The 20790-nt window shown below is 36.2% G+C and overlaps 1 protein-coding gene across 2 annotated transcripts in view; it reads right to left on the bottom strand.

Moving 5' to 3' along the window:
- The window catches only part of TAOK1 (TAO kinase 1), a 150239-nt gene that overhangs the window by 19839 nt on the left and 109610 nt on the right, over nucleotides 1–20790 (bottom strand). For both annotated transcript variants that reach the window (XM_044390773.3, XM_026517755.4), the window contains 6 exons: nucleotides 19968–20171; nucleotides 18143–18277; nucleotides 10909–11145; nucleotides 8821–8949; nucleotides 6024–6227; nucleotides 2935–3174 (listed from right to left, as the gene is read on the bottom strand). In XM_044390773.3, coding sequence (XP_044246708.1) covers nucleotides 2935–3174; nucleotides 6024–6227; nucleotides 8821–8949; nucleotides 10909–11145; nucleotides 18143–18277; nucleotides 19968–20171 — 1149 coding nt within the window. The remainder of the gene's footprint in view (nucleotides 1–2934; nucleotides 3175–6023; nucleotides 6228–8820; nucleotides 8950–10908; nucleotides 11146–18142; nucleotides 18278–19967; nucleotides 20172–20790) is intronic.

Below are 20790 nucleotides of genomic sequence, written 5' to 3'. Positions count from 1 at the left end.
CATAAGCTAAAACTTGAAAGTCAGTCAGGTTAACTCATCATTTAAAGGTCAAACAAAAGTTATGGGGCAAGGGAGAGGACAACTTTCTTGGGAGTGATAAGAGACATGAGCTACGTAAATATTTCTGAGATAAAATAAATGAGTTCAGAGACAGAAGAGTTTTAGCTTTGGTTTTTGTTAATCACAGGTTTTCCTAAGAACTCAGGTTTTAATAAAATTTAATAAGATGAGATATAATTCTATAAAGTATATTGAGTGAGCCTGTGAGAATATATTCATTTACTACACTAAGACAAAACCTATACTTGAAATTATTTTACCTTAATATAAATACTGCCAGATATTGATTGGTTGATTCAGTATGCAACAAATGCACATCTTACCAAAGTAAAACACCTGTCAAGGAACTAGTTATTCACCACCTCTTGTAATACTACAACATCAAATAGACCTTTTCCATATTTCACACCAACTGAGGCACTAGGTCATAGTCATAATACTTTATTTTGTGAAGGGTCAAGAATTATGTAACTAGAACGAGAAACTCTTGGTCTAATTATGCTCAGTAGCACCACACTTAAATACTGTCCTTGGTTAACAAAATTCTTCCAAGTTAGCTAGGAATGAAACAATGAAATTTAGACATTCTCTCCTGCCTCGGTATAACATTCAATCTTTTAAAAGTTATTATTTTTAAAATAGGATACCAAGAAAACTGTAATCATTCCATATCATTAGCTTAATGAGAAAAAAGAACTTGCAATTTTTTTTCAACAAGAAGAGTTAACATTTATAATCAAGAATAAATTATATCCCTTAATAGTTAACCCAAGTGAAAACAAGAACAAAGTTACAGTTGTTTCTACTCATTTATACTCATTTAACACGATTATATGTATGGCAGATGAAGAAAGAGCAGAGTAGGCAATATGTGTTTACTCAACCCATTCTACAGGAACCCCAAGTGCTCAAACTAAAGTCCCCCTACTCCCTATCAAAGTCTTGAAGGAAGTTGGAAGAAATAACTATTATGACTTAGGCATATAAAAATGGGATAACTTGGTGTTAAAATATAGTCTGTTTTGTTCAAATGGAGCAAGTAGATAGATATACATAACTAAGAGGAACACCATGATTTTCTTCCCTACTACAGTAACAAAACAATCTCCTTCATGGAAAATCTTGAGCTCACTGGTCATCAAAGGAGGCATTCTAAGTCATTCAAAGTCTGACTATGATTGTGAAATATTATTTTTCTCCTCACTTTTTATATAGTATCTGTAAAAATCAAATTTAGTGTTTACAAGCTTTCAAACTAAAAAGGCTCCAACAAGAGGAAACAGAAAGGAAGGTTTAAATATCAAACAACCACCAATTCTAAGTCTCAGAGAAATGCAATCATATCAGATTTATGTATGACTAGAGAAAGCTAAAGAGCTTTCAGTTTGGTTTACTTCTGGGTGCTACTGACTTTAAAACAATCATTTTACAGACCTATTGTTTTAAAAATCTTTTGGTGGAAAATTGTTCCGTAGCCAAAAGAGTATATACCCTCTTCATTACAAAGACAAAATAAATCTGAAAAATCATTATGAATTCCAATTTTTCTAAGTAATGACTAAGGAAGGTTATATGGGTAGTCAACACAAGCTACTCTGTAAATGATGTTAATTAGCTATTTTGAAGACACAAAAAAGTGAAATTTTATCCCAGTTCACAAGGAAAGCATAAACCATCTTAATTTTGCTTCTATATTTCATTCGAGTCAGTCTATTAGAATGGAGTTATGTGGGAATCAGAGTTACAATTAGATACAGCACAGATTACCTCTGTGAACGAATTTAACTTCACTCCAGGACAGTTAAAGACAAAGAACAGTTTTATACTTAAATTCTCAAATAAAAAGGGGTAGGGAAAAGTTTAAAAAGGAAATACTGTGGGATATGGGCCTTACTGGACGTAAATAAAAGTTTAAAATTTGCAGACCTATCCAAATTAATTGAGGTACTACTACAGACGACAGCCTATGCAGTGGATGGTTTTATTTTTGCTCATTAAGATTAATGTGATTATATTCCTTCAAATATTTATTACAAGTTATAAAATTTGAAAATGTCCTGGATTTGTTAACTCTGGTTGACTCTGGGCTAGACCAGCCGTCTGGAAAGACAAGGGGACAGAGGGAAATCTTTACAATACACTTTGGTATCCTTCACATTTCAGACTATGTGAATGAATTCCTGTATTCAAAGTAAATACAAAATTTCAAGTCCTTTGGTATTATATATCACAAACACGTGTCTTTATTTATTTTGGGGGGGAGGGCTATATAACAACTTGCTCAACTCTGATGTGGTAATTAAAAATATATTTATATACCCCAACTACCTATGCTATGCCATGGTCTTACCCATACTACCAAGCAAAGAAAGCAAGCAAGCAGACTGAAGTAACACTGTGATGATTCCCTTGTTCCTCTTAAGATAAGTATAGACAATGAAGGGAGAGAGAGTAAAAAGACATTTTCTATCATTGGCTTCTGTGCTGATTAAGAACTTAGTGTCTTTTTTGGAAACAAATAATATTTAGAGTAGACACAATTCCAAAATTACATTACTTCGAGCAACAGAGAGAAGAAAACAGGTTAGCATGTTCACATGCCGACTATAATATCAACATTGGACATTTGGGTACATTAAAAATCAGAATTTTGATTCTTATTTATGGCACGTCCTACAGTTAAAAGTTTTGGTACACTGCTGAGAAATACATAAGCAAAAAGTCTACAGCTACATTAAAACTATCCAAACATTCTTAAAATGAAAAGAAAAAAGTTTATTCAATTTCTTTATGCCAGACCTTAGACTTTTGCTGTTTACACAAATGCCTTTTATGTCTCTTCCGTTTTATCAAGAAGCTTTAAGTTAAAGGTACCTTTAGACTCTTAGGCTGTTGTCGAACCTCCATGACGTGCTTTCGCCTTAGTTCTCGTTCTCTTCGCTTGTTATATTCCAGCTGGTTTGTCAGCTCAGTTTGATGCTGCAATCTGATCAACTCACAGCGCATCTTCTGAATTGTGTTGAGGTGTCGGAACTCCAGTTCTTGCATGGATTCATGCTGTCGCAGCAGCATGGCATGCTCTAAGTCCTTCTGAGTCTGCCTTTTATTTAACTCCTAATCCGTAACACAAAAGACAAAGGTATAATACTGCTGTATGATGCCAGGAAAAAAAATCCTAAGAAACAGAACAACCAGGAAATAGATGTAATCCTGACTCAGTAATGGCTACATAGTAAGTATGGCAGTTTAATAATATTTACTGTAGTAAATGAACAATTAGCACACATTTTCTTACACTGCTCATTTACTACTCACTAACACTACTTTATGCAATAAGTTTAAAAGTTATCAAATCTGTCTCAAGAGGTTTACTGTCCTTTCCTCTTTCCTTCCTTTATTGTTTCCTAGTTTTATATTTGAAGAGGACTCCTAAGCCATCCTTTGAATTTTTTAGGAGTATACTGTTCAATTCTATTAGGAGCATACGCGGTATAATGTGTGGCTAAGAACATGAACTACAGAGCTAGGCTGCCTGTATTCTTTTTTTTTTTTTAATACTTATTTATTTGAGAGAGAGAGAGAACACGCCTGCAGTGGGGAGGGACAGAGGGAGGAGAGAGAGCCCCTAGCAGTGCTAAGCACAGAGCCCTACTCCGGGCTTGATCTCACGTCCCGGTAATCACGACCTGAGCTGAAACCAAGAGTCAGACGCTTAACTGCACCACCGAAGTGCCCCTGGATGGCTGTATTCTAAATCCTAGCTCTGTTATTTATGACCTGCAAATCCTTGGGTTAGTTATTTAAACTCTTTGCTTCAGCTTCATCACTTCTCAAATGGAGATAATATAGCTATTTCATAGATTCAATGTGAGGATGAAATACGTTCATCATGAATGAAAAGGTCTCAGAATAATACCTAGCACATCACGCTCGATAAATTTTTTTTGCAGATCAAAAAGAACAAGTGTTGGGCGCCTGGGTGGCTCAGTCAGTTGAGTATCTGCCTTCAGCTCAGGTCATGATCTCAGGGTCCTGGGATCGAGCCCCATGTTGGGCTCCCTGCTCAGCGGGAAGCCCACTCCTCCCTTTCCCGCTCTCCCTGCTTGGCTCTGTCAAATAAATAAATAAAATCTTTAAAAACAATTAAAAAAAAAGTGTAATACACACACACACACACACACACACTGTGGAAGTCAAACTTGCCCCCCCGCCTCTGCAAACCCTTTCTCCAGAGCTCAAGAACAGTCTGGTGCAAATGCTTCCCAAAATTCCCCTCATGCTTACTGTGATACATCTATTATACAAAACATACAGTTTTAAATTAAATACCAAAATACATTATAGGCATATAAAATGCTTTCTTCAACTAAAAATATAATAGACATAGATCCCAAATAGATCAGTACATAAAGATCTTTTTTTTAATGTTTCAATAGGAAGCTTCTGCTTTACGATTCCATAATTTTTCCATTCTTTTGCTTTAAACAAATTTTAAGTAAATATGCATGCATGATGCATCACATGTTATGATTTAACATATAGTTCCAGAAGTGGATTTGGTGGGTAAGAACATATGTGTATATTAAATTTGAAAAGCTATTGCTGGGGCACCTGGGTGGCTCAGCTAAGCATCCAACTTCTGATTTCAGCTGAGGTGATGATCTCAGGGTCGTGAGATCGAGCCCCAGGTTGGGTGTGAAGCCTGCTTGAGATTTTCTCTCTACCTCTCCCCGCCCCTCCACCCCTCACGCTCTCTCTCTCTGTAAAAATATAAGTAAAAAGCTATTGCTGTGGGGGGCACCTGAGTGGCTCAGTCAGTTAAGCATCTGCCTTCAGCTCAAGTCATGATCTCAGGGTCTTGGGATCGAGCCCCCCATCAGGCTCTCTGCTCAGCAAGGAGTCTGCTTCTGCCTTTCACTCTCCCTCTGTGCTCGTTCTCTCTCTCTCTCAAATAAATTAATAAAATCTTACAAAAAAGAAAGCTATTGCTGAATTATGTTCCAAAAAGGCAGTATCAGTTTATACTTCGTACTTAATAATACTGCCCATCTCTCCATGTTAACAGCCTTTTTAATTATTCTTATCTAATTGATACAACTTTTTTTGTTTTTTTTAAGATTTATTTATTTTAGAGAGACAGAATGAGAGAGAGACAGAGCATGTGCAACAGCAAGAGTGGGAGGGGTGGTGGTGGTGGTGGGGAATCTCAAGCAGACTCTGAGCCCAGCTGAGCAGAGAGCCTGGTGTACAGCCTGATGTGGGGCTCAATCCCATGACCCTGAGATCATGACCTGAGCCAAAACAGAATTGGGGGCTTAACCAACTGTGCCACCCAGGCGTCCCTCAACTGTTTTAATTTGAAATTCTTTAACTTTCATCACTGAATTTTAACAGTTATGCTATACTTGAAGCTTATTTTATGCCACCTTGGAAATAAATTTATCTATGCTCACAGGTGTCCCTGATGATAAAAACAATTGTTTTCATTGTGATAAGAGTTTCCACATTTGCCCAGTTAATAATTATGTAATTATAAAAATGTATTAAACGGTAACACACAATTCATGGCACTCACTTCAGATCAAAAGGCATAAATCATCCAATTAATTTTCTCATTTAAAAATTAATACTTTCTTCATAATTCATGGATTTAATATTTATTAAATAAATATTTAATACTGTATGCTTACTATGGGCCAGACACTAGGGATATAAAGACCTGAACAGAACCTGTGACTTCATATAATTTCCATTCTAGTTGGGGAGAGAGACTTCCCCCCAAAAGTGTATATGTGTAAGAGAAAGGAGAAAGAAGTGCAAAGAAGAACATTTAAAGGGAGAAAGCAAGCCCTGTGGATTAAATATCTGGGAAAGAAGGATTTAGGCCAGGGAATTATGAGTACAAAGGCCTTGCAGCTGAGATGTGACAGATTTATTTCTGATATCACATCATTCAAACACACCTCCCTGACAAGGTCCTGCTCCAAGTTATGGCGTCCAAGTAACATTCTTCTCTTGAAGCGACGGCATTCCAGCTCTAGGTATTGCCTCTGTCGTCGTAGAAGATTAGCCTCTTCCTCTGCTTGGAAATGTTGTATATTCTCCTTCTGCTTTGAAAGCCACTCTTGCTTTTCTTTTTTTGGGGTGCTCTGGTTTTCATTCAGTTCCTGGTAACATAAAAAACTCAGTTCAAAATCCATAAAAATTAACTACATGAATACAGTTAATGTAAAATTTGGTATCTGGTAAATTTAAATGAAAGTATTTAACTTCTGTCCCTCTCTAGTGCTCAGGCAGGGCAATGACATTAAGGAGGCAGGTAATAGTTTTCCTTTTTCTTAAGTGACCAGTGAAAAAAGAGAGAAGTACATTAAAAAATATGCATAACGTTTGGCTTTGCACAGCTACACTTATGATGATTCAAAAGCACAGAATGACTGGTAAATGAAATAAAACATATCTTTCTTTAAATCCTTCCCAATAGAGATAGAAGGTATTGCTTTCAGGTAAAAATCATATGTAAATTAAAATTAGGGCTAAAATACAGTTATGTCTCACTTGGTTTTTAACAATTTAAATATCAAGCTTCTGGCAAGATTATGGATGTACTCAATATAAAAAACTTGGAAATTAAATGGAAAATCAGCAAAACCATGGGAGAATGGAGACCTTTTTTATGAGTGGTATTTAATATTTAGCATTAATAACCACTGAACAAAACCAATGCTTTTCTACAGCATTTTAAATATCATCTCAAAAACTACCTACATGAAAAATGCATTTATACTGGGCAAGATGAGAACATTCATTATATACTCAATGAGGCAAACCCTAGGATGTTAATTAATACTAGTATATTTTCTTTCTCATTTTTTAAAAAATATTTTATTTATTGATTTGACAGAGAGAGACAGCGAGACAGGGAACACAAGCAGGGGAGATGGGAGAGGGAGAAGCAGGTTTCCTGCAGAGCAGGGAGCCCAATGTGGGGCTCGATCCCAGGACCCTGGGATCATGACCTGAGCCGAAGGCAGATGCTTAACGGCTGAGCCACCCAGGCGCCCCAATACTAGTGTATTTTCAACCTAAAAAGCCATAAATATTGCAGAGAATATAAATCAGCCATCTTTACTGAGTTGATTTTTCAGAGACTACTAACCTTACGGTCCTTCCCCTGTTATTAAAGAAAGTGACCAAGTCTTTATAACTTAAGTCATAAGATATTAAAACACATAAAAATAAAAAGCACATAAATTAGTAGCTCTCAAATGAGGGTGCAATGCACATACACTAAAGGAAGAGACAAGGATAATATAGGCGCAAACAGAGGGTCACATTGTATCTTTTTTTTTTACTTATTTTATTTAAATTCAATTAGTTAACATATAGTGTATCATTAGTTTCAGAAGTGGAGTTCAGTGATTCATCAGTTGCATATAACACCCAGTGCTCATGATACCACATGACCTCCTTAATCCCCAACATTCAGTTACTCCATTCCCCACCCACCTCCCTTCCACAACTCTAACCCTTAGTTTGTTTCCTATGATTAAGAGTCTTTTATGGTTTGTCTCCCTCTCTGATTTTGTTCATCTTATATTATTTTTCCCTCCCTTCCTGTATGATCATTTATTTTGTTTCTTGAGAATCGCCTGGTATCTTTCTCAAAATCTTCTGCCAGGAAATTTCCCCACCAAAAGTCTAGCATGTCCCTTCCTCTATACTGAGAATCATTATTTTGAATGAACACACACACGCATGCATACATGCGTTATACAACTAAAGGATTATTTAATGATTTATTTACTACAGAGAGAGAGAGAGAATGTGCACATGAACGGAGGAAGGGGCAGAGGGAGAGAATCTCAAGCAGACTCCCTGCTGTGCATGGAGCCTGGGGCGGGGTTCCATCTCAAGACCCCAGATTACCACCCCACCTGAAAGCAAGAGTCAGATACCCAACCGACTGAGCCACCCAGACACCCCAAGAATGGTTCGCTTCTATTTATTTTTTTAAAGATTTTATTTTATTTTATTTATCTGACAGAGGAAGAGAGAGAGAACACAAGCAAGGGAAGAAGCAGGCAGAGGGAGAGGGAGAAGCAGGTGCCCTGCTGAGAAGAGAGTCAGACCCAGAGCTCTATCCCAGGACCCCGGGATCACGACCTGAGCCAAAGACAGATGCTCAACTGACTGAACCACCTAGGTGCCCCAAAATGGCTTACTTTTAAAGAAAGCAATGTGTGGCTTTTTCCCCCACAGCTCACATATTTTTATTTCTTTTCTTTTTCTTTTTTTTAAGATTTTATTTATTTATTTGACACAGAGAGAGACAGCCAGTGAGAGAGGGAACACAAGCAAGGGGAGTGGGAGAGGAAGAAGCGGGCTCCCAGCAGAGGAGCCTGATGTGGGGCTCGATCCCAGGACTCCAGGATCACGCCCTGAGCCAAAGGCAGACGCCTAACGACTGAGCCACCCAGGCGCCCCATCACATATTTTTATTTCTAATCAGTCAGTTACTTAAGTAAGTGCTTAGGAAAGCTATTATAAATAAAATAACTTATGTTTTCAGGAGATAATTCTTTTTACAGCCTCCTCTATTGAGGATCTCAGTCATCAATGTCTTCATTCAAACTGATAGACATTTCATGGTGACAAACAACAAAAGAAAAACTTCTCTTCATGGTTCTATGCATTGATCAACATTACATACAATCAATAAGCAGATAACTGCCCTGAAAATGTTTATAAAATAAGTACCTCCTTAAGCTGTTCTTTTCGAAGTTTATATTCTCTTTTCTGTGACTCCAAAAAACTATTCAGCTCTTTCTTTTGTTGGGCCTGAATATGTTGCTGAAATTTTTTCTCCTCATTGGCCATCACTTTAGCCTATAGAAAATTTAAAAAATGGATCAAATTAGTTAAGTTGATAGATTCAAAGCAGCATCTGAATACACACTACCAAGGATACCACTTTTTCCCCATGCACAAAAAATCAGTATAAATATTACCAAAATGAGAATACTCAACAAATTATTAATACTTGTTACTCGGCATCCTTTTTTATTTTTATTTAAATTTCTGGCAGTTAACATATAGTGCAATATTGTTTCTGGAGTATTCAGCATCTTTATTTCAATGTCAGAGAACCAATAAAATGGAACTCTTCTTTAAAATGTTGATCTTGTACAGAGTCAGAATGTTTTTACCTTTTTTTCCTCCTTTAACAAGAGTATGTACTCCCCCCATAAAAAAACAAACACATTTATCTACAAATATAATTTAATCATGACTTCTTATCTTAGTTGACTTGTATATGAAATAATGTAATACATTTATCTTTAAAACTTGACCTTTTATTTATATATTAAATAATATGAAAATATTAAATATTAGACATATGTATCATACTTTTTTTTTTAAAGATTTTATTTTTCAGTAATCTCTATACCCAACATGGGGGTCAAATTTACAATCCGGAGATCAAGAGTCGCATATTACACCGACTCTTGAGAGCCAGGCACCCCTTATTTCTGATGATACATGCAATGCATAATCATTGCAGAACATTAAGGAAGTATAGAAAAACACAAAGAAGGAAAATATTACATGATTTTAGCACCCAGAGATAACCAATATAAACACGCTGGTGTATCACCTTCCTAATTTTCCTATGCACATCTATTTCTTTTTTTTTTTTTTTTTTTAATGATTTTTTTATTATATTATGTTAGTCACCATACAGTACATCCCCGGTTTCCGATGTAAGGCTTGATGATTCATTAGTTGTGTATAACACCCAGTGCACCATGCAATACGTGCCCTCCTTACTACCCATCACCGGTCTATCCCATTCCCCCAACCCCCTCCCCTCTGAAGTCCTCAGTTTGTTTCTCATAGTCCATAGTCTCTCATGCACATCTATTTCTTAAACAAATTTGTAATCATATTCTACATCCCGTTTCATGAACTGCTTTCCTAAATCTATTAGTATCTACCTCTTCCTAAGTTATTAAAAACACTACCCAATGACCAACAGGATAATTCTCTCACCAAATTATTTTAAAATCAAATGTTTATTTAAACCATCAATTATTTTGCTAAATTCTCTACTATTGTAATAGAGTGGTTCTTTTTTTTCAGGGGGAGGAAGGTTGAACAGGCTAGCTATAGATAAATAATGCCTTAATGTGGACTAGCCAGGCATATCTAAAGATATTCTGTGAATTTATTGTGAAGCTTACATTTTACTTGACAAACGTGACTATCAAAATAAGATGAAACCATGGGACATCAAAAATCTTTACAAGAAAAAGTTTCACATAACAAGAATCCTAAAAAATGTGCTTTTATCATATAGTAAAATGAGACTTATTTGTAAATAAACAAATGGGCTAAACCTTAATCTGAATCTCTTAATTTATAATCTTTAACATTCTCTCTCTCTATCTTCAATTATTCTGATATAAAAATACTGCTATAAATTTAAGGGCGGTTTCCAAAAAATACACAGAAAAGGGAATCATGAATGATTTTTTGAGACCTGAACCATGTTACTAATAGGTGATTTATCAAACTCTTCAGATAACCAGAGTACCTGAGGCCCAGAACAGATGAATGAATGACTTACCCACTGTGACACTACACATCTATCAAGTATCAGGCAATAATCCCATGTCTATTGGTTCCCAAACTCAGTACCTGGTATTATACATGTTATGTAAATGTCTCTCTCTCTAATCGATTTGCTTGGTTCCGGGGAAGAGATACTCTAACACCGAAATGTTATCTTGGCTAATTCTGGGACGATCACAAGCTAGAACAAATTAATAATACTGAATCAGCCACCTCTTTTTCCATAGCAGCCTGATGTTTCTTGATAAGCTTCTCCATTTCTGCAGCAAAATTGTTACGCTGAGTTTCAAGATCTTTGTCTAATCTGAGGCGATGTTCATCCATCTCAGCCTTTAGCTTATTTTCCAGAGTCATCAATTGCTTTTGATGTTGCCGCCTCATTCTCTTATAGCCAGACATCTGTTCTCTAAGCTCAGAGTCCTGCTCATGTTCTTGCATTTGCCTTGTAACCTAGACATACAAACAATGGACAGAAAAGAACAAAATAAAGCAAAACATTTCTTTCAAAGGCATTTTAGATCACTCTGCTATTAACTAAGCAGGCAATTAATTTAAGAGATTCCAGCTAGCAGTTTTCAATTAAATTTCCAGCAGGTCTTTTAAAGAAATAAACAAGTTGATTCTAAAATCTATATGGGAATGTAAAGGCCAAGAATATCCAAAACAATCTTGAGGGGGAAGAAAAAGTTGGAAGATGGACACTTCAGCAATCAAAACAATGTGGTATTGGTATTAGGACAGATCAAAGGAACAGAATAAAATCTAGAAATAGACCCAAACATACTCAGTCAATTGGATTTTCTACCAAAAATTCAGGTTAATTCAAAAAGGAAAGTGTTTTTTGTTGTTGCTGTTTTTTTAAAAAAATATTTTATTTATTTATTTGACACAGAGAGAGACACTGAGAGAGGGAACACAACCAGGAGGAGTGGAATAGGGAGAAGAAGGCTTCCTGCTGAGCAGGGAGCCTGACTCAGGGCTTCATCCCAGGACCCTGGGATCATGACCTGAGCTGAAGGCAGATGCCAAATGACTGAGCCACCCAGGCGCCCCAAGGAAAGTGTATTTTAATAAATCCTGCTGAAACAACTAGCTCCCTGTAACAAATAAATAAACCCTGACTCCTATATCACTGTATATTCAAAAATTAATTTGAAAAGAAACATTTGACCTAAACATAAAACTTAGAATCATAAAGCAAAAGAAGACATCGACTACTGTGTAAGCAAGTAGTTCTTGGACACAAAAGACACTGGCTATAAAGAAAAAAAATGTAATAGCCTAACTATGGAAAGACCCCAAATGTCCATCGACTGATGAATTGGTAAAGAAGATGTCTCTCTCTCTCTCTCTCTCTCACACACACACACACGCGCGTGCGCGCAGAGGAATATTATTCAGCCATCAAAATGAATGAAATCTTGCCATTTGCAACGATGTGGATGAAGCTAGAGTGTATTATGCTAAGCAAAATAAGTTAGAGAAAGACAAATACCATATGATTTCACTCATACATGGAATTTAGGAAACAAAACAGATGAACATATGGGAAGAGAAAGAAAGACAGAGAGGGAGACAAACCATAAGAGACTCTTAACAATAGAGAACAAACTGAGGTTTGATGGGAGGGACATGGGTGGGGGACAGTCTAAGTGGATGATGGAGATTAAGAAGGGCACTTGTTATGATGAGCACTGGGTGTTATATGTAAGTGATGAATCACTAAATTCTACTCCTGATATCAGTATCACACTATATGTTAACTAACTAGAATCTAAATAAAAATTTGGAAGAAAAAAATGTATAAACTGGATTTTTAAATTGAGGTGAAATTCACTCACAACCTGAAGATTGAGTCACATGCTCTTCCAACTGAGCCAGCCAGGCACCCTTAAAATTAATAATTTTTTTAAAAGATTGATTTATTTATTTTAGAGAGACAGTGCATGAGTGTGTTAGTGAGTGTGGGGAGGGGCAGAGGGAGAAGCAGAGAATCCTCAAGCAGACTCCCTGCTAAGTGCAGAGCCCGACATGGGGCTGGATCCCAGGACCCTGGGATCATGACCTGAGCTGAAACCAAGAGCCAGATGGTTAATCAACTGAGCCACGCAGGCATCCCAAATTAATCATTTCAGAGTGAACAACTCAATAGCATTTAGTATATTCACAATGTTATACAACTACCACCTTTATCTAATTACAAAACTTTTATCATCCCAGAAGAAATGCTGTTCCCCATTCTCTCCTGGTAACCACCAATTTATTTTCCATTTCTATGGATTCACATCTATTTTGGATATTTCACACAGTTATATAGTACGTGACCTTTTATGCCTGGCTTCCTTAATTTAGCCTGTTTTCACAGTTCGTCCATGTTGTAGCATGTATCAGTACTTCATTCTTTTTTACAGCTGAATAATATTCCATTGTATGCATATACCATAATTTATCAATTCATCTGCTGATGGATATGGCTACTGTGAATAGTGCTGTTATGAACATGTGTGTAAATGTACTTGTTTGAGTACTAGTTTTTGATTCTTTGGGTATATATATAGGAACAGAACTGCTGATTCATATGATAATTCTATGTTTAACTTTCTAAGGAACTGTCAACTGTTTCCCACAGAAGCTGAATCATATTACAATCATATAACATATACACAATTACAATATTATTACATACATATTACCAGAAACATACAGGAGTTCTAATTTCTCTGCATGTTCTCCAACAATTATTATTTTTCTTTTTTTTTAAAAGCCATCCTAGTGGGATGAGGTGGTTCCTCATTGTGGTTTTGATTTACATTTCCCTAATAACTAATGATATTGAGCATCTTTTCATGTGCTTGTTGGTCATTTGTATATCTGTTCTGGAGAAATGTCTATTCAAGACCTTTATCCATATTTTTAAGGGGGGGAGGGGCAGTGAGAGAATCTTAAGCCGGACTCACACCCAGTCCGAGCCTGACACCGGGCTTGATCTCACATCACAACCCTGAGATCATGACCTGAGCTGAAATCAAGAGTCGACACTTAACTGACTGAGCCACCCAGGAACCCCCCACTTTATGCATTTTTAAAAAAGCTTTATTTATTTTGAGAGAGAGAGAGGAAGACACACACAGAGAGAGAGAGAGAGAGACAGTGAGCAAGCGAGCATGCAGGAGGGAGGGGCAGAGGGAGAGGAAGAATCCCGCTGAGTAGGGAGCACAAGGCAGGGCTCAATCTCACCACCCTGAGATCACAACTTGAGCTGAAACCAAGAGTTGGTTGCCTTACCAACTGCACCACCCAGGCACACCCCCCATCCATTTTTTAAATTGGATTGTTATAATTCGATTTTAAAACTAAAAAATTTTAATTTTTCATCAAGCAGGAAAAAGAACAGGTAAATTACAGATGAAGAAAAAATATTTGCAAGATATATATGAGATATAATACTATAACCAAACTTTATAAAGAATACCTACAAATCAATATTAAAAAGATGAACATCTGAATAAGAAATAAGGCAAAAGATGGGGTGCCTGGGTGGCTCAGTCAGTTGGGCGCCTGCCTTCAGCTCAGGTCTTGATCCCAGGGCCCTGGGATAGAGTCCCGCATCAGGCTCCCTCCTCAGCAGGCTGTCTGCTTCTCCACCCACCCCCACCCAGTCCTCCCCCTAGCTCGTGCTCTCTCTCTCTCTAATAAATAAAATCCTAAAAAAAAAAAAAGGGAAGAAGGCAAAAGACTTGAAGAAACACTTCACTAAAGAAGATACAAGAATAGACAATAAGCATGTGAAAAGGGGCTTATAATGATTACCTCTTTAGTCACAGGGAAATGCAAAAATACTAAGAGATTCCATCTCATACCACTAGAGTGGCTAAAATAAAAAAAAACTTAACAACACCAAATGTTGGAGAGAATGTGAACCAATCAGAACCTATACATTGCTAATGGGCATATGAAATGGTACATCCATTTTGGAAAACTGATAAATTCTTACGAAGTTAAACATACACATACCCTACAACTCAGTTATTTTACCTTAAGTATTTACCCAAAAGAAATTAAAATATCATGTTCACATGAAGACTTTCATAAGAAAGTTTATAGCAATCTTACATGGAATGGCCCAAAGGGTAATCAAACCAAATGTTCATCAATAAAGAATGGGTAAAAAAATTACATATTCACACAATGGAAAATTACTTATAGTTATAAAAAAGAATGAACTTTTGGGGTGCCTGGGGGCTTAGTTGGTTAAGTGTATGGCTTAGGCTCAGGCCAGGATCAAGCCCCATATCGGGCTCCCTGCTCAGTGGGTAGTCTGCTTCTCTCTCTCCCTCACTCCTCCCCCAGCTCCTGCTCCCTCTCTCTCAGTCTCTAATAAATACATAAAATCTTAAAAAAAAAAAAAAGAACTTTAATGAACACAACACGGATGAATCTCAAAAACATTAAGTTGAGCAAAATAAGCTATATACAAAAGAGTACATTCTGTGATTCTCTTTATATGAAACCCAAACAGTTTAAACTAATAATAGTGAAAAGACAGAAAATGGTGTTCATGTGAGTGGAAAACTGACTAAGGAGGGGTATGAAGGGAACTTATTGCGATGACCAGAAATTTTATGTATCTTGTTTTTTTAGGTGATGGTTAACTTAGGCATGAACCATTGTAAAAAGTCTTCAAACTGAATATCTAATATCCATTTATTGTATGAAAACAACCCAAGGCAAAAGAATGAGTTATGGTACATGGTAGTTATATTGAATAATACAGCTATGGTTATCTTGTACATAAATCTACACACACTCTGAATGTTTTATTTGAAATAAACAGAATTACTAGGTTTAAGAATATGGATCTTAAGCTTTCTAAATCCATAATTTAAGAAGTGTCCTTAAGAGAAAGGAACCCCTGTGTACTGTTGGTAAGAATGCAAACTGGTGCAACCACTGTGGGAAATAGTATGGAGGTTCTTCAAAACATTAAAAATACAAACACTATATGATCTATTAATTCCACTGCTGGGTGTTTACCCAAAGAAACAGAAAACACTGGGGCACCGAAATGGCTCCGTTGGGTAAGTGTCCCACTCTTGATTTTGGCTCAGGTCATGATCTCAGGGTTGTGAGATCAAGCCCTGCATCAGGCTCTGTGCTGGGTGGAGGAGCCTGCTTAAGATTCTTTCTCCCCCTCTCCCTCTGCCACTCCCCTCACTCCATCTCTAAGGAAAAAAAAAAAAAAAAAAGGAAGGAAGGAAGGAAAGAAGGGAGGGAGGGAGGAAGGAAGGAAGGGAGTGAGAAAGAGAAAAAAGAAATAGAAAACACTACTTTGAAAAGATATATGCGCCCCTATGTTCACTGAAGTATTATTTACAATAGTCAAGAGATGGAAGCAACCCAAGGGTCCACCAATAAATGAATGGATAAAGCACATGTGGTATATATATACACACAACGGAATATTAGCCATAAAAAAGGAGATCTTGGCATCTGCAACAACATAGATAAACTTGGAGGGTATTATGCTAAGTGAAATAAGTCAGACAGAGAAAGACAAATACCATATGATTTCACTTACATATGGAATCCAGAAAACAAATGAACAAAACAAACAAAAATCAACATACTCTTAAAATACACAAAAAACAAACTGGTGGGTGGCAGGATGGATGAAATAGGTGATGGAGTTATGAAATAAATTATGGAGATGAAAAGTACAGCATAGGGAATATAGTCAATGTTGTATGGTGACACATGGTGACTACCTTTATTGTGGGAGCACTGATAATGCACAGAATTGTCAAATCACTATGTTGTATACCTGAAACTAATAAAACATTGTATGTCAATTATACTTCAATTAAAAAAAAAAAAGTGTGCCCTTAATTTATTTGAAGGAGCCAGAAACTGGGACAGAACTTGTTTGGGAAACATTTAATATATGCCAAGTCACAAAGTCACGTGAGTTGGCCTCTCTCTAGGTAATACCTCTCTAGGCATTTATTAAAACAATCATGAAAAAAAACCATTAAACAATCTTTGCCACTTGCTTTGTTCAAAAAGTTATCTGCATGTTGCAGAATAGCAGGAATGACCTGATTCCTCAGGATGGGGGATGGCATTCTTGACCCCCAATCATATTAGATTCATGGGCCATTGCATGGGATTTATAAAATATGCTTATGCAGCTGATAACTCAGATAACTTTTTTCCTCAGATATATCTTTTATACTTCCTGTCATATTTTCTATCAGCCTACTTTTCCTATGATATCGTAATTTCTTTTTATCCCTAGTATCCTTTATCACGTGTTGGTCCTACTTTTTTGACTGATCAGGGTAATATGTAGCCTGCTAAAACAACATCCTTATAATGGACACATAATCCATTTTTTCTGAAGTAATCTCTATACCCAATTGGGGCTCAAACTCACAACCCTACGATAGAGGGTCACATGTTCTACCGACTGAGCTAGTCAGGCACCCCCTATAATCCATTTTTATTGTTTTTTGGGAAATCAAAAGAACTACATTTTGAATACATCAAATTGAATTACTCGCTATTTCCCAAACATTTCCCCTCATTTTGGTTAGCTTCAGTATTTCATTACTGTTAATTCTTATGTAGAAATAACATTTTTCTTCCTCTCTGTGCCAAAAACCAACAAACTATTGAAAAAGCTCAATTTGTTTTATTTTTTATTATTTTTTAAAAGATTTTATTTATTTGAGAGAGAAAGAGAGAACATGAGCATGAGCAGAGGGAGGGAGAGGGAAGGGGAAAGAATCTCAGGCAGACTCCACGATGACTGCAGAGCCCCACTTGAGGCTTGATCTCACAACCCTGAGATCATGACCTGAGCCAAAACCAAGAGTGGGATGATTAACTGACTGAGCCATCCAGACATCCCTAAACAATTTGTTTTATAAATATTTCTTTTATGCCCCAAATCAAAAGTAATCTGAATTCCTATTTAGTACCTTCTAGCCCTCTTAAGCACTTAATATATTCTAACATATTAGTTATTTGTGTATATCTTGAAGACATTACTAGTTTAACATCTCTCAGAATATTCTGTATATCATTCTCATAAGAGGCACTTAAATGTTGAATGAGTGTTTTGCAAAATGAACCCCAAATAAAAAAAAGTAAGATACAGTTATACTTTAGTACAGGTGCCACAGTCCAATATGAAAAACGTATTTCTTTTCTTTTTTTTTTTTTTTAAAGATTTTATTTATTTATTTGGCAAAGAGAGACAGCCAGCGAGAGAGGGAACACAGGCAGGGGGAGTGGGAGAGGAAGAAGCAGGCTCCCAGCCGAGGAGCCTGATGTGGGGCTCGATCCCAGAATGCTGGGATCATGCCCTGAGCCGAAGGCAGATGCTTAATGACTGAGCCACCCAGGCACCCCGAAAAACGTATTCTAATTCAGGGGAAGAACATACCAGTGATGCCGTCCGTATAGTAGCAAAGTGTTCTCGATTACGATAGTGTGATTTATGACGAGACACTTGTGGTGGAGACTGTGGATCTGATGCTCTTGTTCTAGGATCTCCTTCTTCTCTGTAATTTTCTTCCTCCTAGGCAAAGAAAGAAACAATACTATTTCAGGTGAACAAATACAGTTCATTTGAACTTCCCAGAAAACTTAAAGATAATTTAACCAATTTAACTTAAAGACATAATTTTAAAAAGAACAAAAGTTGTGAATGCTGACACTTTATTTTCAACATAATTAGAATCAGGAAACATTATTCCCTCAGTGTATGAAACAGAACACAAATTTAGGATTAGGCAATGTATCAGGCAAAGTACTAAATACACAATGTATTATAATAGAAAACGGAAAAGCTTTAATAATTTTAAACAGCAGTAAAAAAATTAGTTACTCTAAGGCTCTTGGGTTTTCAAAGCAATAATATATCTTAAAAATATCTTTATAATACTTCTGCCATTCGTCCAAATAAGTAATCAAAAAATAACTGGAAAAATTGTAAGAATTGATGTCTTTCCTTATATATGCCTTAGTTTATTAACTGAAGAGGAAGTCAATTAAGTAGCAAACAACTAATTATGAGAATAATCTTTTTTACTGCTGATCTATTCCCTAAGTATATAAAAATTAAATATGAGTTTACCCGGAAGAACACTACTACACAACTAAATCATTCTTAAACACTTTTTGTGTGTGTGAGTGTAGTAAAACATATATAATATAAAATTTGCCACTTCAACTATTTTTAAATGTACAATTCTGTGGCATTAATTATATTCCCAATGTTGTACAACCACCACCATTTCCAAAACTTTTCCATCGCCAAAACAGAAATTGTATCTGCTAACAAAAATTCTCCGTTTTATCCTCTACTCAGTCCCTGGTAACCACTAATCGATTTTGCATCTCTATAAATTGCCTATTTTAGATATTTCATATAAGTGGAAATATGCAATATTTGTCCTTTTGCATCTGGCTTAATATCACTTAGCATAACATTTCTTTCTTTTTTAGCATAATATCTCAAGATTCACTCATGTTATAGCATGTACCAGAATTTCATTTTTTCATGGCTGAATAATATTCCCTTGTATGTATATACCATAGTTTATTTATCTATTCATCTGTTGAAGAATACTTGGGTTAGTTCTACCTTTTAGCTCTTGTGCCTAGTAAGTTTTTGGGCAATATTACAAGCTGTGAAGTTAAAAAGGAAGTATTCCTATTGGTTGCTAAAAAACGTTACCTAACTTTCAAAATATTTTCAATAAAATCAAAAAGTCTGCACTCAGAAATGTAAAGAATAATGTAGCAAAACCCTTATTTTCTAAACCCAGAATTTACAATTATTGGCAAATTACACTCAGTTTTATTTTAAAGATATAAACATTACAGAGAGTGCAAGTCACTTGTGATCATTACCCATCCTAACCCTTTCTCTTAAAAGAACCATTATCATGACTTTCATGTGTATACTTGCTATTTTTAAATACTTTATTTTTCATGAAACTAACTTCAAATTATATATTACAAAGTGTTTCTGTATTTCTTTCTTCTAAGATTTTAAAAATATTCTTTTTGTATTCTTAAAACATTAGTTTCCCAAATACAGACATTACACTGGGAAAATAAGCCTATTGCCATTTTAAAATAAATTACCTAAATATGTTCCAAACTTCTGAAACATCCAAGACAATCTCCTAATTTAACTAATAAGTTGAAAAAAATTATTTACCAAAGTTGAAATTTTTTTTCACTGTAATCCAGATACTCACAGGTTTTAAATGGATGACAGAACTATTAGACATCACTGTGTGGTCTCCCTCCATCATATCTAGCTCACTCTTGTCATCTGAGGCATCTGGAAGACTGTTGACACTACTACTTTGGCTACTGGCACTGATGGACATGCTGGGAATAGACTGATTACTTCCAACGCTATTCACTGTTCCTGTCCGGCCAACACCATGATCTTGTTCCTAAGGGAAAAGAGCAATAGATTCAAATATCTGTATCTCTTTTGACATTGCTAATTATAATCACCTATCACACTGCTTAGCACACAGTCTTTAGAAAGAAACTTAGAGGTCTACCATGAGAAATTTCCCGTATTTGCCAAAACCAGGAAGTCTACCAACTGAAAAGCAAACAAAAATAATCAACAAGTAAATAACAAAAAGCCCAACCATATAAAAAATTCAGTTAATCAGTTACGGGTATTTCCAAAGTGTAGAATTTTCTCTAAATTGTTTGACAGTTTTTGAAATCCATTTCTACCACACATCTCATGGGGTATATAGAGAGATTCTGGTCATTTCTCAATAATTCCCATGGTTAAAACCTCAACCTTTTTTTAATCCTATAAATAACCACTTTTAGTAGTTGTTGTTTTTACAGAGAGAGTGCTGGCGTGTGCACCCAAGTGGGGTGGAAGAGGCAGAACAAGAGAGAGGGAATCTCAAGCAGGTTCCACACGAGGGCTCGAGGCAGGGTCTTAATCTCATGACCTCAGCCAAAATCAAGAGTCTGAGGCTTAACTGAGCCACGAGGCGCCCTTTAGTCATTATTTTTTAAGGAAGACTTTTAAGTATATTTTCC

Source organism: Ursus arctos, unplaced genomic scaffold (assembly GCF_023065955.2).
Source record: "Ursus arctos isolate Adak ecotype North America unplaced genomic scaffold, UrsArc2.0 scaffold_24, whole genome shotgun sequence".
Classification (NCBI taxonomy): domain Eukaryota; kingdom Metazoa; phylum Chordata; class Mammalia; order Carnivora; family Ursidae; genus Ursus; species Ursus arctos.
The sequence above is the reverse complement of the archived record's forward strand: the minus strand, read 5'-3'. Positions and strand labels throughout refer to the sequence as shown.